General features: G+C 41.5%; 1 protein-coding gene across 3 annotated transcripts in view; it reads right to left on the bottom strand.

Annotated features, from left to right (window-relative positions):
- The window catches only part of CHD6 (chromodomain helicase DNA binding protein 6), a 192,517-nt gene that overhangs the window by 95,466 nt on the left and 80,688 nt on the right, over positions 1 to 16,363 (bottom strand). For all 3 annotated transcript variants that reach the window (XM_028121909.2, XM_028121911.2, XM_028121910.2), the window contains exons 6-8: positions 5,425 to 5,487; positions 4,513 to 4,571; positions 3,764 to 3,881 (exon numbers count right to left, since the gene is read on the bottom strand). In XM_028121909.2, coding sequence (XP_027977710.1) covers positions 3,764 to 3,881; positions 4,513 to 4,571; positions 5,425 to 5,487 — 240 coding nt within the window. The remainder of the gene's footprint in view (positions 1 to 3,763; positions 3,882 to 4,512; positions 4,572 to 5,424; positions 5,488 to 16,363) is intronic.

Raw genomic sequence — 16,363 nt, forward strand, 5'->3', positions numbered from 1 at the left:
GTAATGCTAAGTGCTTAAGTCTCAAAATTACTTTATGGACTAGATAGGGTAATCACTTTACAGATGAGGAAACTGACTCAGACAGGTTAAATAAGTAATGTGACCAAAGCCACAGAGCTGTGTGAAGTGGAACGTTACCCAGGTCTTTCTTACCCAGAAGCTCTCCTCCCAGACAGCTAGATATAATGTTCTTATTGCCCCTTTGGTTGGAAGGTACTTTAGGGATATCTAGTTTCATCTTCAACACAGGAATGCTTTTTATAACACCCCTGGCAACCCTCCCTCAGATTCCATTATTCCCTGTTTGGGAATTTACTGCCCTCTAAGACCTGATCCACTGCCAAGACAGTTTTACCTCTGTCTGCTCAGTGGTAGCATCATGATCTTTATCTTTATTATATTAAATTATAGTTTAGTTTCTTTCCTGTAACTGGGGTTCACTGGTATGACTGCTTCCTTCACAGTAGCAATAACGAAGTTCATTCTCCTTCTATGCTGGCTCTTCAACAAATTCCACCCGATCTGGGTGAAACTATTCAAGGTGTTTGACTGTTCTTGGGGCCCCAAGTTTCCAGATCCTTTCGTGATGCAGAGAGCTAGCACTTATGAATAGTGGCCATGGGCCACTCACTGTGCTAAGCACTTCTGTAAACCCTGTGTCATTTAATCCTCACAGGTGTTCTGTAAGGCTGATACTATTAGGAGTTCCGCTTTAGACAGAGGAGGATACTGGATCTGAAGGCGCTTATGCAAGTGGATGTGTGTGTGTGTGTGTGGGGGGGGTGGTGGTGGTGGTGGTGGTGGTGGTGGTGGTGGTGGTGGTGGTGCCGGGGGGAGGGGGGGAAGGGGTGGTGGGGTGGGGGCGGGGGGCAGGAGCAGAACCTGCAGCCTGGCAGGTTGGCTCCAGAGCCTAGGCTCCTAGCACCATGCAGTCCAGTTTCCATGTCTGCTGACAAGCACTCAGCTGTGCTTCCTTTTTACCCAAGTTAAGAGTCCTCCTGCAGCTGCACTCAGGTCCAAGTCCCCCCGAACCTGATACTCAAATGAACAGAACACTCAGGAATGTTCTAAGATTACTGTTACTTCTTAAGCAGCTGCACACCCTCCTCCTGACCAACAGGAAACTTGTCATTTAACGGGCACTATCTTTTCTCCCTAGAACTGCTAGTCAGTCATTTCTCCCTACTCCGAAGTTATAAAGATTTAAAAACTACAAATGTGTGACATTACATACATTTAATTGTCATTCTATTTCATTCATCCTAGCCTGTCCAGTAAACCTGAACTTTGACTTTGTCATCTATTCTTCCAGCATCAGGTGTGGTTTCCAGGAGTCCAAGTTGTAGTCAAAAGGGCTCTACCCCTGCAGAGGGAGGGAAGCCTCTGCCTCTCGAGACTATTGTCTTTTCCACAGTGCCCCTGGCTACCTCATCAAGCAGCCGGAAATAATGGATATGAAGAAGCTCTATCCAAAACTAAGTTATTATCGATCTCATATTATTTATCCAAGTCATTAATAAAAATACTGAACAGGTCAAGACCGAAGACAGTATTACAGGAACTACTCCCCACTCTTCCTCCTCCTCAATCTCAGAATGTCCTCCAATCTTTTCAAAAGTGTTTCCTTCCCACAAGAGTTATGCGCTCCTGGTACATTTTTTCTATACACTGTAACATAGCTTCAGCTCTCTATTCCCAGCCCAGTAAAAATCACTCCCTTGGGAATAAAGCAGAAAACAGACACATGGGGCTTTGTACGCTATATGAAGGGCTGTGGACTTTACTTCAAGAAAATGTGAGTCACTGAAGGGTCTGGAGCAAGCGAAGAATATAAGGCAAACTCCATCCCTCACCAGGGGGCAGCCAAATAATTACTGAGCACTGACCCTGTTCCTGGTACCAGGGACAGAAATACAAGAAGACATGTCCCTGTTTGTCTCATAGGGCTTAAAATGGAAGAAAGAGACATATAAACAAGTTCCTACACTGCAAATACTTGCTAAAATAGAGGTGCAAATAAAATGTTCCAAGAACAGAGGGAGAGTATCCAGTGTGGCCTCAAGACAGTCTTCCAAGAATTCTACTTGTCTTCTTTCCCAGTTCTCTATGACAATAACAATGCCACGAGAAACAGTTCTCACATTCTTTAAAACAATCCTGGAGAGGGCTGGGGCCAAACACTAAGACTAGAGATGAAGGACCCCATCCCGGGATGAGAAGAATGCTTACTGACATTATCCTAGAGTAATTTTTTGTCACTTGAGGAGAAAGCACACAACATGAAGAATGAGTTGGTTAGTACTGCAGCAATGTACTATAGTTTGATGGCATCTGAGTGCACTCTTGAGGACTAGTGCTTGCAACTACATTTTAAGAATAATTTTTATGACTTCTTTTCTTTAAAGTTACTGGTATAAAATTTTAAAACTACAGGCTATCCAGAAAAGAAAAAGTCACCATGATCCCATCAACCAGAAAAAATGACATCAGCATTTTCACGTATATTCAAGACATTATCCGCAATTACGGTGCCTCTTTTCTCCTACACTCCCCAAAACGGAATTGCCCCCGACACTGTAAGAGGCTGACATACAGCACTATAGCCTCTTTCTATGTCATTAACAACTATTCTCCAACATCACTTTTACTAGAGCACAGTATTGTGCTCTATGGGATGTACACATAATTTAACAAATGTCTATCATCTAACAGTGTGTTTGCAATTTTTCACCAATATTAACGACTGAATATCATATCATAGCAAATTCTGTACAAAGACTCAACAGTTTCCTTAAAATTCATGGCAGAATTAGAACTGCTGGACAAAGGATGTGAACATTTTGAGACATTTCACGTCTGCTGCCATTCTGTTCTTCTGACAGGTTGTACTAGGTTATGTTCCCACCTGCTAGATACAAGACTGTCTCTGCCCTACACTCTCACCAGCAATGAGTAATAATTATTTTTAAAACCTTCAAATATTTGGTAAATAAAAACCAGAAAATTCCTATTTTAGTTTGCATTTTTTAACTACTATGAAAGTGACATTTTTATATGATTAATAAGCATTCCTTATCATTAAAATTATTTGTCATGTGCGTGTATGTGTGTATGAATATAAACGGGAAGGTTCCTATACCGGATAAGAAGAATGTATGCCACACATATATGTATGTGTATAAGTTATATATTTTTTACGAAATATGTATATGTATGTAATACACATATTTCCTAATTATTTAAGATTTGTTTAGTAGTATTTTCTAATATACAGACACTATAGATTTGTTTAATGTCCAAATCCATCAATTTTTCCTCTCACCGTAGGTACCATACTTAGAAATACCCAAGCTTATATAAATTTCCTTATTTACTCCCTAATATTTTACACTCTAATATATTTAATAATAGTTTTTATTTTTTACATTCGAAGTTTATGTCTTTTTGGATTTCTGTTTTGGGGGGGAGGAGGGAATGAAAGAGTTTTGTGCACATTTCTCTTGCCCTAGCTATTTATAGATATTCTGACCAAGATGCACATTCTTATGAGTTGTCAGTTTGTAAGGCTCAATCCTTTTAACTTGGTGGATTATTTTTTCTCTTTGGCTTAAATCTGGACTGGTTTTGCTGCAAATCAGTGCACATTTAGCAATGTGACTTGAGCAATGGATCTGCACAGGACTTCGATTTTACGAAACTTAAACTCAGCATTTAATACTGCAAGAAAAGCAGTGGTCAAGTTAGTTGGTAAATATTGCTTCACCTCAGTAAAAATGTGCTTCATCTGGGCTTGTTTATTCCTAAATCGCTTGATCTTCTGTGCGATGCGAGGATCCTTTTCCAGCTCTTCCATTGTGGCCCATTTACAATGTAAGTAGGAACTATCCAAAGACACACAAATTGTGAGACAAGTGCAAACTATCATATCATTGAGCTTTAAGTATTTCAGTAAACAGGGTGACCATCTAACCCAGAGGTAGCGGTCTGTAGTGAAACTGCTAGAGAATGGGCTGAGGAGGGCCTTGTGCTAAGGGCACAAACAGACAACGAAACAGTGCTGCGATTCCAAATGACCAGTCCCCCTGCAGCTTCTACAGGACCTGCCTGAGAGCAGAGGGGAGGGCAAGCGTAGGCGGGTTATCATTCATACACATCAGGGCAAGTGGGCACGTAGCAAAGGAAGAAAGAAAACTTCAAGAGCTATAGGACCGTGCTTCTCTAACCTGGGTGCAAATGAGAATGGCACAGGGAGTTTTTAATAAAGCACCAATCCTTGGGATCGACTCCCAGGGTCTGAGTCAGCTGGTCCTGAGTGGAGCAAGGGCTTCCCTGGTGACTGTGCAGCCAAAGGTGAGCACCACTGTCTAAGGTGAACTTGAGTCAACTGAGATTGTGGGACAGGCCTCAGGGGCCATTCTTGGAAAATACAGAAGATGATGAGATGAGAGAAAGGAAATTTTATTCATATAAATCCAAACACAAATAATACAAAAAAAAAAAAAAAAGACGTACAAATTTCTATACTTAACGTAGAATAGCTCCAAGTCGAATGGGGGCTCTCCTGGGTGAACCTGTAACCAATAGCAAGCAGTTAACAGGCCAGACCCCTCAGATCACCCTTATGCAGCACAAGAAAACAGGTAAATCAACACCCCTGTTGGTTTTAGTACAAATTTCTTGAGGAGATTTAGTACAGATTTCTTGAGGATGTTCCCAGTTCTTTTCCTGACAGCTACTGAGCAGCTTTCCCAAAGGATGAATCCACAGCTAGCTAGAAGGTAAAAAAGAAAATGATCCTCCTGGTGTCCTTCCAGGGTCCAGGCTGGGACAGCACTCAGCTGAGAAACCCAAACCGGCCCAGGGCTCTGAGAGCTGTCAGGACCAGAACCTGCCGTGCAAGTGAAAACCTGGGTCTCTGGCATGCCCCCAAACCACCACCCTGAAATGTCAGTGCTGTTCACTCTCAAACTAAGGAAGTTTGCTCTCATAAATACTTGAAGGTAAAAATGTGTTCTCACCAGCACACATACCCTTCACCCCAGGCATGCTCTCTAGAGGGTCCCTACAATGGCCCTGACATGTCTAAAGAAAACTCCCCAGAGATTTTCAATAGGACTCTTTCCATGTCTTCTTTTTGGCCCCCTGAGGACCTTCCACGGGCTACAGCAACTAAAGGACAAATACCTTTTGCTGGGATCACTATGGAGGAAAAAAATTATCTGGGGCTCTACTCTCAAATATTTAAGAATTTTATGATCTAAAATCTTCCATGGGGGTAAAAATAAGTACTGACTAGCCAGACAATGTTGTTGCCTAGCTCCACTCTGGCCAGTCACGACCACTCCAGGTTCTCTAGTCAAGTATCTCTTCACAGAGGGTATAACCTGTGCTAGTGATAGAAAAGCTGGTACATGAGCCACCGACCTCCTGGACGGTCTTAGACGCCAGGATCTTCTCAATGATGTTTGCATCATCTTCTGGAGGCTCCTGGAGACAGAAAAGTTAAAAAGAAAATTACTGGCACCACAGAATCCAAGAAATAATTCTATAAGAATCACCTATGAGCGCTGAGGCCTCCCTCCTATCAGTCCACGGAGTGATCAAAAGATTACACACATTCTAACTTCTGGGCACAACCCTAACATGTTCCCCTTCCACAAGAGCAGAGAAGTTACTCTGCTTTTCAGACTCTTAATTTCAGATCTGTCTTTAGAATCACTAAAATTGGTCCTAGGACTTCCCTTTTCTGCCAAACCTGCCTACATGCTGTAGCATAAAATTTGCAGAAAGGTATAACATACAGGAGTCTGGGGGCCTTGGAATCAGAGAGTCCTAATTCTAACACCTACCTGCTACTGACTTTGGATAAGTCAATTAACACCTCTTAGTTCCCGTATCTATTAAAATAGGAGTTAAAAATACTTACCTCACTGGGTTACTGGGAGGATAAAATGGTATGTGAAAATATTTTTGGAACAGTAAGCACTATGCAAATGCAAGGTATTAACTATTCTCTACTAAATGATACCATCTTTCCCCTCTGTGGCTGGAAATGGTTGTTTCACTGATCATCCTTTGACTATAAATCCTAACTGAAAACAAATTAATTTCTTCCTTTCTATCCCAGATACACATCAACATTTCTAGGCTCCTGAGCGCCATGAAATCTCTTTCTACAGAGTATTTGATTAAACAATGACAAACTTAAAAAGAGTGTGTTGAGTCAGAACACTCTTGCGTTCGACATTCTTTCTAGGACTTTATTTGAGCCATTCTATTTCAGAGGTATCCTATGCACTACATGACCTTGTCAGATCTAGTAGAACAGTATACGAGAAGAACACTCATCACGATAGCCCTAACTCCCAAAATAACTTGGGGTCCTGATCAGAACATAAGTTCTGATGCTATATCTCACTGTCTTCAGTCCTACCCATTCTAGGGCTCAGCTGTCCCAGAGCTGTACCATCAAAGAAAACATATTTTCTTAGATCCTAAATCAAACTTTCCCCTAGAAAAGTAATAGAGGAAAGGAAAAAAAAAAAAAAAAAGAGAGAGGAGGGCAGATGGCAGAAAAGAAGTATGGAGATCAGCAGGCGTTGACAGATGCTCCCAAAGGTTACAAATATTTATTACATTCCCCTAGACACATGGCATTGTGCTAGGTGCCATGCCTAAGTTAATCCAAAGTGACAGGAGTCTCTTCCCACTGCTCAACAAGAAGACAAATGAACTGTGCCTACCATATAGTAGGAAGAAGGGATGGGAAGACAGACTAAGCTTTTGTTTTTCTCCTCAAGTTTTGTTTGTTTTGTTTTTTGAGAGAGAGCGCGTACACCTGTGCATGAGCGGGGGTGGGGGGTGGAAAGGAGGTGGGAGTAGGTGTGGGGGGAGGGGCAGAGGGAGAGGGAGAGAGAATCCCAAACAGGCTTCAGCTCAGCTCAGAGCCCAACATGGGGCTCAATATCATGACCATGAGATCATGACCTGAGCCAAAATCAAGAGTTGGACGCTTAACCAACTGAGTCACCCAGGCGCCCCATTCTGCTTGATTCTTAAGCACAAGTAAGGAAAGGGGAAGAAGGCAGCTGACTGTTGTCTGTCTTCCCCCATTACAGTATAAACCTTCTAAGGGCAGAAATTCCTATTTGTTTTATCCACTGCTATAGCTAATACCTTGAAGAGGCCCAGCAGCAGTGGGTGACAAGAAATGCTTGTCACCCTGAATGCTAAATACAAGCAAGAGGGAAAGAGAGGAGACACATGAGGGAATAAAGCATCAAACTCACCAGCATCACAGACTGAAAATGGTTATTATTCTTAATCTACATCACTTAATCAAAAAGTCTCCCCCTTCTCCAGACACTCGGATCTATCTGTCAGGATGGCTAACAGCAAAAGCCAGAACTAGGTGTACTTTCTTAAGCTGGAAGATCACTACCCCAACCTTGCAGCCAACAGAGCTCCGACTGTGGCAAATGGGCCGTGAGCAAAGAACAGGTATTAGGTTAAGAGAAAGCAGATTAATGAACAACTTCCTTCCTAACTTCCTATTTAATTTCCTTCCTAAATTTCTTCCACATTATTTATTGAGTGTCTTTTATGTTTACTCACTGGTCTTACAGAAATAGATGAGCTATAGTCTTCATCAGCAAGGAACTACCAGACATGCTAACATAACACTTCAAAAGTTATTAAGCTAAGGCATACATACAGTATGTAGAGATCTCAAGTGTACAATCGATGAATTTTTACATATACACGTATACACTTGTATAAATAACCACCCAGATCAAGTTACCTAACATTTCTGACATTCTGGAAGACTCGTGCCCCCATTGGAAGTAACCACTATTCAGACTTCTACTACCATTGATTAGTTTTGCCTATCACTAAACTTCATGTAAATGTAATTATATAGTATGTAGTTCATTCTTCTGTATTTCTGCATAGTATTTTGTTGCATAAATATACTACCATTTATTTATCCATTCTACTGTTGAGGAATATTTGGTTTGCTTCCAACGTTCATATAAATTGTATGTCTTTTGGGGGACAAATGTACTCATTTATCTTGGATATATACATAAAAGTGGAATTACTAGGTTATGAGGTAGGTTATACATTTAGTTTTAATGAATATTGTCAAAATTTTTTCCAAAGTGACTGTAACAATTTTTACACCCATCAGCAATGTATGGGAGGAGTTCCAGCTGACTTGATATTGTCTTTAAAATTTTAGCCATTCTCATGGACATGTAGTATTATCTCTCTAATTCACATCTCCCTGATAACTCAAGATGCTGAGCACCTTTTCATATGCTTATTGGCAATGAAGGCAACCTCTCTGTGAAGGTCCTGCTCAAGTCATTTGCCTATTTTAAAAGAAGTGTCCTTTTTTTTTTAATTTGCAAGAGTTCTTTACACACTTCTGAATAAAACTCCTGCCAGTTATATAGATTACAAGTATTATTTATCAGTCTATGATCTGCCTTTTGATTCTGTAAATTTGTCTTTTGATGAACAGAGTTCTACATAATCTACCTTACCAATCTTTTCTCTTACGTATTCTTGTGTCCTGTTTAAAGAACCTTTTGCTGCTACCAAGGTCATTCATTAAGCCACATAAAGTAATTTAAAATTTTCTTGTAGCCACATTAAGAAAGTAAAAACAAACAGATGAAATTAATTTTAATAAATATATTTTACTTAAGCCAATATATCTAAAAACTTATCATTTCACTATGGAATCAATGTAAAATTATTAATGAAATACTTTATATTCTTTTTACATACTAAGTCTTTAAAATCCAAAGTGTACTTCACACTTAAAACACATCTGAATTCAGACTAGCCGTATTTCAAGGTCTCCATAGCCACATGTGGCTAGTAGGAGCCCTACTGAGCAGTGTTCCCGTTTTGTTCCATTGGTCTACTTGTTCTTCTGGCAACACTACCATGTCTTCATTACTGTAGCTTGATTATAAGTCTGCATTATAACTTAGTTTTTTTTAAAGACTGCCTTGGCTATTCTAGGTCTTTTGTGTTTCTGTTATCAACTTCTATCAAAAAACACCCTGCTTACACTTTGATTAGGACTGAATTACCAACATCTTAACAATACTGAATACCTGAACGTTATGTATCGCTCCATTTATTTAGGTCTCCTTTCATTTCTTTCAGCAATGTTTTTCATATAGAGAGGGCCTGTGTATCTTTTGAGTTATTCTAGGATATCTAATATGTTTGATGATATTACAAATGACATTTTACAGTTTTCCTTTCCTGGTTTCATGTTGCTAGTTTATAGAAATAAAAGATGGTTTTGTATATTGCCTTTGTATCCAAAAATTTAGCTAAATCCACATTTCTTAAGGCTAATGGTTTGCCAATTCTGTTGAATTTTCTATATATGGTCATGTCATCTACAAATAATGAATCTTACTTCTTCCTTTCCAATCTTTAAACTTTTTATTTCTTCATTTTCCTTACTGCAGTAGCCAGGACCTGCAGTGCATTTCTGAATATAATGATAATAGTGGAATTTTTTTCTTATTCCCAAATTCAGGAGGAAAGTATTCAATATCATACCATTTAATACAATATTAGTGCTCAGTTTTTATTTAGTGGTTTTTCAGTCTTCAGTTTTCTAGTTTCAGATATGTCTGAGTATGGTTTTCACTTTTGTATTTTTCCTGCATGGGAGTTATACCTGATGTTGAATCTATTGGTTGATACCCCCCCATCACTTGGGGGGGGGGTCTTGGCCATTAATTTTATCTTCAAACACTCCTCTGCCCCCATCTCTCCTCCATGCCTAGGATCTAATCAGATATACATTACACCTTTTCACTGCACCCCAATTGTTTCTTATGCTTTGTTCTGTTCTTTGCATTCTGTTTTCTCTCTATGGCTCAGGTTAAACATTTTCTATTGACTGTCTTCAAAGTCACCAATCTTATGTTCTGCTGTATCTAATCTGCTTTTAAAGTCATCCACTGTGTTCTAAGTTTTTAAACTAGAATTTTCAGTTCTAGACTGTTGATTTGATGCTCTTTACCAGATACATTTCTCTGGAATTCGTCACTTTAAAACTCTGTTGCCCAACTTCTTTTATTTTCTTTCACATATCAATCATAGTTATTCTAAAGTTCTTTTCTGCTAACTCCAATATCTGGATCATCTAGGGTCTGCTTGTATTATATTCTCTTGCTTTTTAGTCACATTTTTTCCTGCCTTTTCAAAAGTCCAGTAGTTTTTTACTTGGTAGATCTTATGAATAAAGGAACCACAGCAGCTCCAAACAATACTTTCCACAACTGTTTCCTATTTTCTCTTAGACAAACTATGAGAGGGGGTGGTCCCTTAAGTCCAATCAGAGACTGAATTGGGTCAGGCCTGTGTTACCGTTAAAATTCAGTCCATCTCTTGTTTTACCCTGTTTCTTGAGCATGAATCTGCTCGAGTCTGGCAGATCTTTTTACTCCTGAGCCCTGGAGTCTTCAATCCCAAGCAGGTTAAAAATCTCTCTTAAGGGAGAGTCCGTTTTTCTATAGTAGGCCCATCCCTTTAGTGAGATTTTCCCTCTAAGTACAGTCTCACGGTACACAGATTGAAATCTGCCTTCTGGACAAGCCACTAACTTCTTGGGCTGCTCCAGAATTCAACACGTCTTCTGGGGAAAGTCCCTTGCTTCAGGGATTCCTCTAGTTTCCAATCATCTCACCAGCCCTGTATACTCCATCACCAGCAGGGTCAGATGGTTTCTCTTCTACCCAGAAGAGTCTGTTTGCACCAATCCTGATCCTCAACCCATGCCCAAAATTGAAGAATGTTTCCAGAGAAGAAACAGTCTACAATTGTTGGCTCATCTAGGAATAGCTCTCTGCTGTCTGGAATTTTAGTTCATCTAATTCTTGTTGCTTCCACAGATATCAGATGTCTTTAAAAATATATTCTTTGCAATTTATGGGGTTCTTTTTTCCTTGTAGTGAGTGTTACCCTGCTACGACCTACTGTATCTTCCCTGGAAGTCGGAATCCTCCCATATCAACTCTAATTTCTGGAGCTCCCTAGAGACTACTTTTTACTCTTTTCTATCTATACTCATTTTCCTGCTGATCTTGTCCAGTCAAGTGGTTTTAAATATGGGCTACATCGTGACAACAGCCAAGTTTACGTATCCAGCTTAGAACCTCCCCTCAATTCACACACTCATGTATCTACTCGCTACTTGCCATCTCCACTTGATTACCTCAGAAGTATTTCACATTTAAGATGTCTACAAGTAAAGTCCTGCTAGCCTAGCCAACCTCCCACCCCTACTCATTCCACCTGCAGTTTTCTCCCATCTGAGTGACAGGGAACTCCGTCCTTTTTGGTGTTCAAACCAAAAATCTTGGTGTAATTCTTTTTTTTTTTTTTTTTTTAAGATTTTAGTTATTTGAGAGAGAGAAAGAGCACAAGCAGGGGGAGGGAGTGGGAGAAGCAGACTCCCAGCTGAGCAGGGATCCTGACATGGGGCTCAATCCCAGGACCTCAGGATCATGACCTGAGCCTAAGGCAGCTGCCCAACGGACTGAGCCACCCAGGTGCCCCTCTTGGTGTAATCCTTGATTCCTCTTTTCTTTCCCCATACCATGTCTGATTAGCCAAGAAATCATGTTGGCTCCATCTTCAAAATATATCCAGAATCCAGCAATTTCTCACCACCAACACTGCTTCTACCCTGGTCTAAACCACCTTCATTTCTCACCCAGATTATTCCCAAACACCTTCTAACTAGTCCCCCTGCTACCATTCCCGCTCAACTAGTCTATTTGCAATACAACATTCAGAATGGCCCTTTTTATTATGTCCCTCTTTTGCTTTAACTGCTTAAAAGGCTTCTCTCTTAAGTCAGAGTAAAGCCAAGGATCTTTCAAAGGCCTACAAACTCTGCTGGGTCTCACCGAGCCTCCCACCTCCTGTTACCTCTTAGGTCTCCCTGTGTTTTCCTCACATACACTGGCAGCCTGTGTCTACCCCAGACACTTTGCACAGGCTATTATCTCTGCCTGAAATGCTCTTCTCTCCCTCATGACTCCCTCGCTCCTTTACTTCCTTCAATTCTTTGCTCAAATGTTACCTTTGTGAGGCCAAAAAGGACCACCCTATTTAAAACTGCAACCCTCATTCATCAATTCCACATCATTCCTCTTCTGATTTTTTTCCATAGGACTTACCATCATGAAAAGCTACACAATTTTATTATATTTTTGTTTTACTCCCAGCCTCTACCTTGTTATTGCTACCCTTTGGAAGCTCTGAGCTTCACCCTTTGGCCTTCTATCCCACAAGGTTCAAAATGCAGCAAACGTGAGGGAGACAGCACGTGCATGGTTTATGGTTTCGCAGGCTTCCTCCTCCATTTGCTTGGTTCCCTCTGTGAGAGCGGGGATTCTTGTCTCTTTTTTTCCTTGAGATTATCTCCAGCACAAAACAGTCCGTGGCATGTAGCAGGTGCTCAATAAGTATTTTTGAATAAATGAGATTTTGCAATATAATATGGTTGTAATAGCATAAAGCAACTGCTATGGGAACACAGAAGACAGGGCACCGCGTTAGATCTCTGTTAACCGGCATTAAACTCTCATAATTGCTGACTACCTTTCCTACCTACTCTCAAGTCTGTATAACCCAGACTAGCCAGGGAGCATTCATACATGTACACACACATACCGAAAGGAACAATGACCTCTTCCTCACTACTAGATTGTTTCGAACACTCTTATTCCTGTCTACCATGAAGAATAGAAAAAGACTGGTAGGATTCTGATGGCTATTCAGAGTTTTTAGGCAGGACCAGCCAAATCCAAGGAAAGATTAACACGTGAACAAGAAAGGACAGAACTTTACTCTGAGTAATAAAAAGACAGAGGGCTACAAACATTCTTCGCCATATTTTCTAGTAAAAAATTAAGGAATTTGGGATAAAATTTCAATTTATCTTTTGGCACTGGTTAAAGAAAGGGGGATGAACACTAGTGTTAAAAAAAAAATCAGTGGTTATCATGAAAATATTGAGAACAGGTTTTGCCCTATCCTAATAAAAGGAAAAGGGAGTAGCATTTCCAAAATACACATCAAAGTAGGAAGGAAACTAGAAAATCAGGACTTTTCTAAACAGAGATTGTGCATAAGCATGATCATATGTGTATAAACACTCAGTGTATACAGATACACACAGATATAAACTAAATCTGCTTGCCAAACACAACTTCCATAACAACCATCTGTTCTCAGCTACTTGGAATTTTCTCAAATTATCCTTCAAAGAAGGCCATTTTAATTCATTCTCTTTCATGTCAGAGACTCATATAATTTAAACTTTTTTTTTCTTAGGGAAAATTTCAAACATTTTCAACCCAAGTTGCCCCCAACCTCAACCAACCACCTGATTTATTTCTATTTAGGTAGGCACATGGGAGAGGCTCTAACAAGAAGCAAACCGCTTTTCAAATCACCAAGTATTTACTGAGTGTCACGGAGGATGCAAAAGTAGCATCAAGTGAGATGGCCAGTCTCAGGGGCTTACATTCATGCAGGGAAAGCAAAATAAAACATTCTTCTTAGAAACGTCCCAGGCTAAATTCTAAGTGGTGTGACAGTAACCCAAAGTCCAACAAGAGTGCAGAAAGCAAGAATAGCTTGGATTTCACAGAACAGGGGAAGTTTTAGTTGGGCCCTAAGGAATGATGGCTCATAAGAAGACAACAAGCAGGAAGGAAAGCTGAAGTGAACCCAAAGGATGAAAGAATGAGTCCACAGGAAAACAGGATGCACATACGGAATACTAAGTAAACAGTCTTAGCAGAGTAAAAGCATTACACAGAATGAAGAGGGGAAATAAGTGGGGGTAAACAGATAGTGTGTGGCCACGTTTTTTAAAAAGACAGGCGGGGAGGGGGGCCCTGTGTGGCTCAGTCGGTTAAGCATCCAACTCTTGATCTCAGCTCAGGTCTTAATCTCAGGGTGGTGAGTTCAAGCCCTGTGTTGGGCTCCATGCTAGGTGTGGAGCCTACTTAAAAAAAAAAAAAAATCAGGCAGGAATTTTGATTTAATATAGGAGTTAAGAAGCAACCACCTCAGAGCACAAAGCAGGGGCACTCCCCCCACAGCTCGGGGGGGCTGGGGGATTCCTGGGGAAGGGAACAACTGGGCTCAGCCTGACAGGCACAGCAAAAGGCCAGACAACAGAGGGCTGGCTGCAAAGACACTGAGAGGCACAGGGATGGCACAGGGAATTGAAGCCTCATTCAAATCACAGTCCTCTGTTCTCAAAGGCAACATCACGTAAGCTGCACAAACTGCAGAAGGCGGAAACTGAGATGGCCTTGTAAAAATCTATACACTGTAAATGCGCAACAACTGCAAAAGTTTGTCTCTGTTCCAGGCACCAACATACGTTTGACAAAGAATAAGAAAGCAAAGAGTCACAGTCAGGATGGAAACTTATTTCCTGCCCCAGAGTCCCATATCCCAGTCTGGGGACTGTCCTCTAGACGCCAAAGCAGGGCTGTGCTACCATGTCAGTCCTGGGCTCCAGTGAATCATGGGTAAAGATGTTTTTAGCAACTCACCACTAGGTAACAATGCTGAGGTTGCAATTTGGGGCTGGGCCAGGGGCCAGGAGCCACAGAACCAGGCAGAGCATGCTGATAAGACACTGCACAGAAACGCAACGAGGGAGCAGCAGGGCCTTTCTGGTGGTGACTCCACACCCTTCTCTGCCCCAAGCCAAAGGCAGCGAGCAGGCGGACACCCATTCAAAAGGCCTCGGGAGGACACAAGAAAAAGCCTCATCTTCTTCAACTGCTTTTCTATGCCACTGGGCACTGAGGATTGTCTGGAATCCTAGATGAGATTCGTGGCTTTCAGACTATGCATCAGCCTGGGAAATCTCTGTTCAAACCTCACCAGGAAGCCCCAAACGTAAACCAGATGCAAGTGGAGCGGGAGTGCAGCAGCTAGGGGCTCTGCAGAGCTCGGAGTGGGGGCCCACTCAATGCCCTGCAGGCTCTCTATCTGCCCTGCCTGCTGGGCCAGGCCTGGGCCACAGGGGCCAGACCCCTGTGCTCGCCCAACCACGGGATCAGGCCTCTTTCTGCCTAAGTTTAGGACCAATTTTTGAGGCATAATTAATGCAAATGCAAATTCTATGTTTCACCATAGATTAGCTCTCTTTGTTATACCCTGAAGAGGATAAAAAGAGCCTTGTTAAGATACATAAAATTTCCTGAATTATTTCTGTCAGATCAGCTAATGCTGCCATTCAGGTACCAGGAAAGAAGTCATAACAACAGCTGAAATATGGTTAATGGTGGGCTAAATGACTACCAGGAGAAAACAAATTCCCTTGTAGTGTTTTAATGACCAAACCAACCAGAACATCTCCAAGGAAGGAAAACCCATTCTGGAGCAATACAATCCTAGCGCCTCATAGCAGTCTTGCAAGGACTACTCTTAACTATCTGTGTGAAGAGTACTGCACTGACAGTACGTCAAATTACTAGTCCTATTAAGTGTTGTGTTCAGTGCTTGGATAACTCTTGGCAGAGAGCCCTAAAATCAACTCTGACATGCTAGCCACTGGTCACCCATGACCTGGATAGTTCTGTGCCTGTTTCTTGATTGCTAGAATAGGGACAATGACCCCTGCTCCTAGCTCCTTTCCATGCAAACATAGAGTGAAAGGGTATGTGAAATTATATGAAAATGCTTTAAGCTGGAGGCAAGGTGGTTTAAAAAGATAAAGTATTATCGGCTTCAGTAAGCCATCCTTGTGCCCAGGAGGAAGGACAGGTATTTGTGCTCTGCCACACATACAGAGCGTGAATTCTGCCAAGTCAGCGACACTGACTCCGTAACAACAGCCAGGGCTGTGTCCCAGAATGTGCTGCTGGCAAGGATGCCCCTCCAGTATGCACAGCCTGTTTCTTCTTTTGCTTCTAATGTCTTCTCTGTCAGCTCCTTGGCACAGACCTTTTCAACATTTACCTCTCTTCCTTCTAGCGTCTGGATATCAGGTCCCTCTTCCTCCTTGAAACTGCTGCCAATGGAAATCCCTAAAGTGCAAATAGGGCCATCCTGTTTCTTCTCTGCTTGAACTCTGACCTCAGTGCCCCCTCCCCCCTACCATTTGATCTGCAGTATAAAAGCCAAATACTTTAGCTAGTATCTAGGCCCTGCATAATATGACTCTTCCTACCACTCAGGACTCATCTCCCACCACTCCTCAGATCAGACCCCAATGTCCAGCTGAGCTTGTCTGTCTATCACACCACAACCTGCAGTACCATTCAGGCTGTGGGCTTTAGTTCAT

This window comes from Eumetopias jubatus, unplaced genomic scaffold (assembly GCF_037043125.1).
Source record: "Eumetopias jubatus isolate StellerSeaLion01/CBP00866 unplaced genomic scaffold, mEumJub1_p1.0 scaffold_9, whole genome shotgun sequence".
NCBI classification, from domain to species: Eukaryota; Metazoa; Chordata; class Mammalia; order Carnivora; family Otariidae; genus Eumetopias; species Eumetopias jubatus.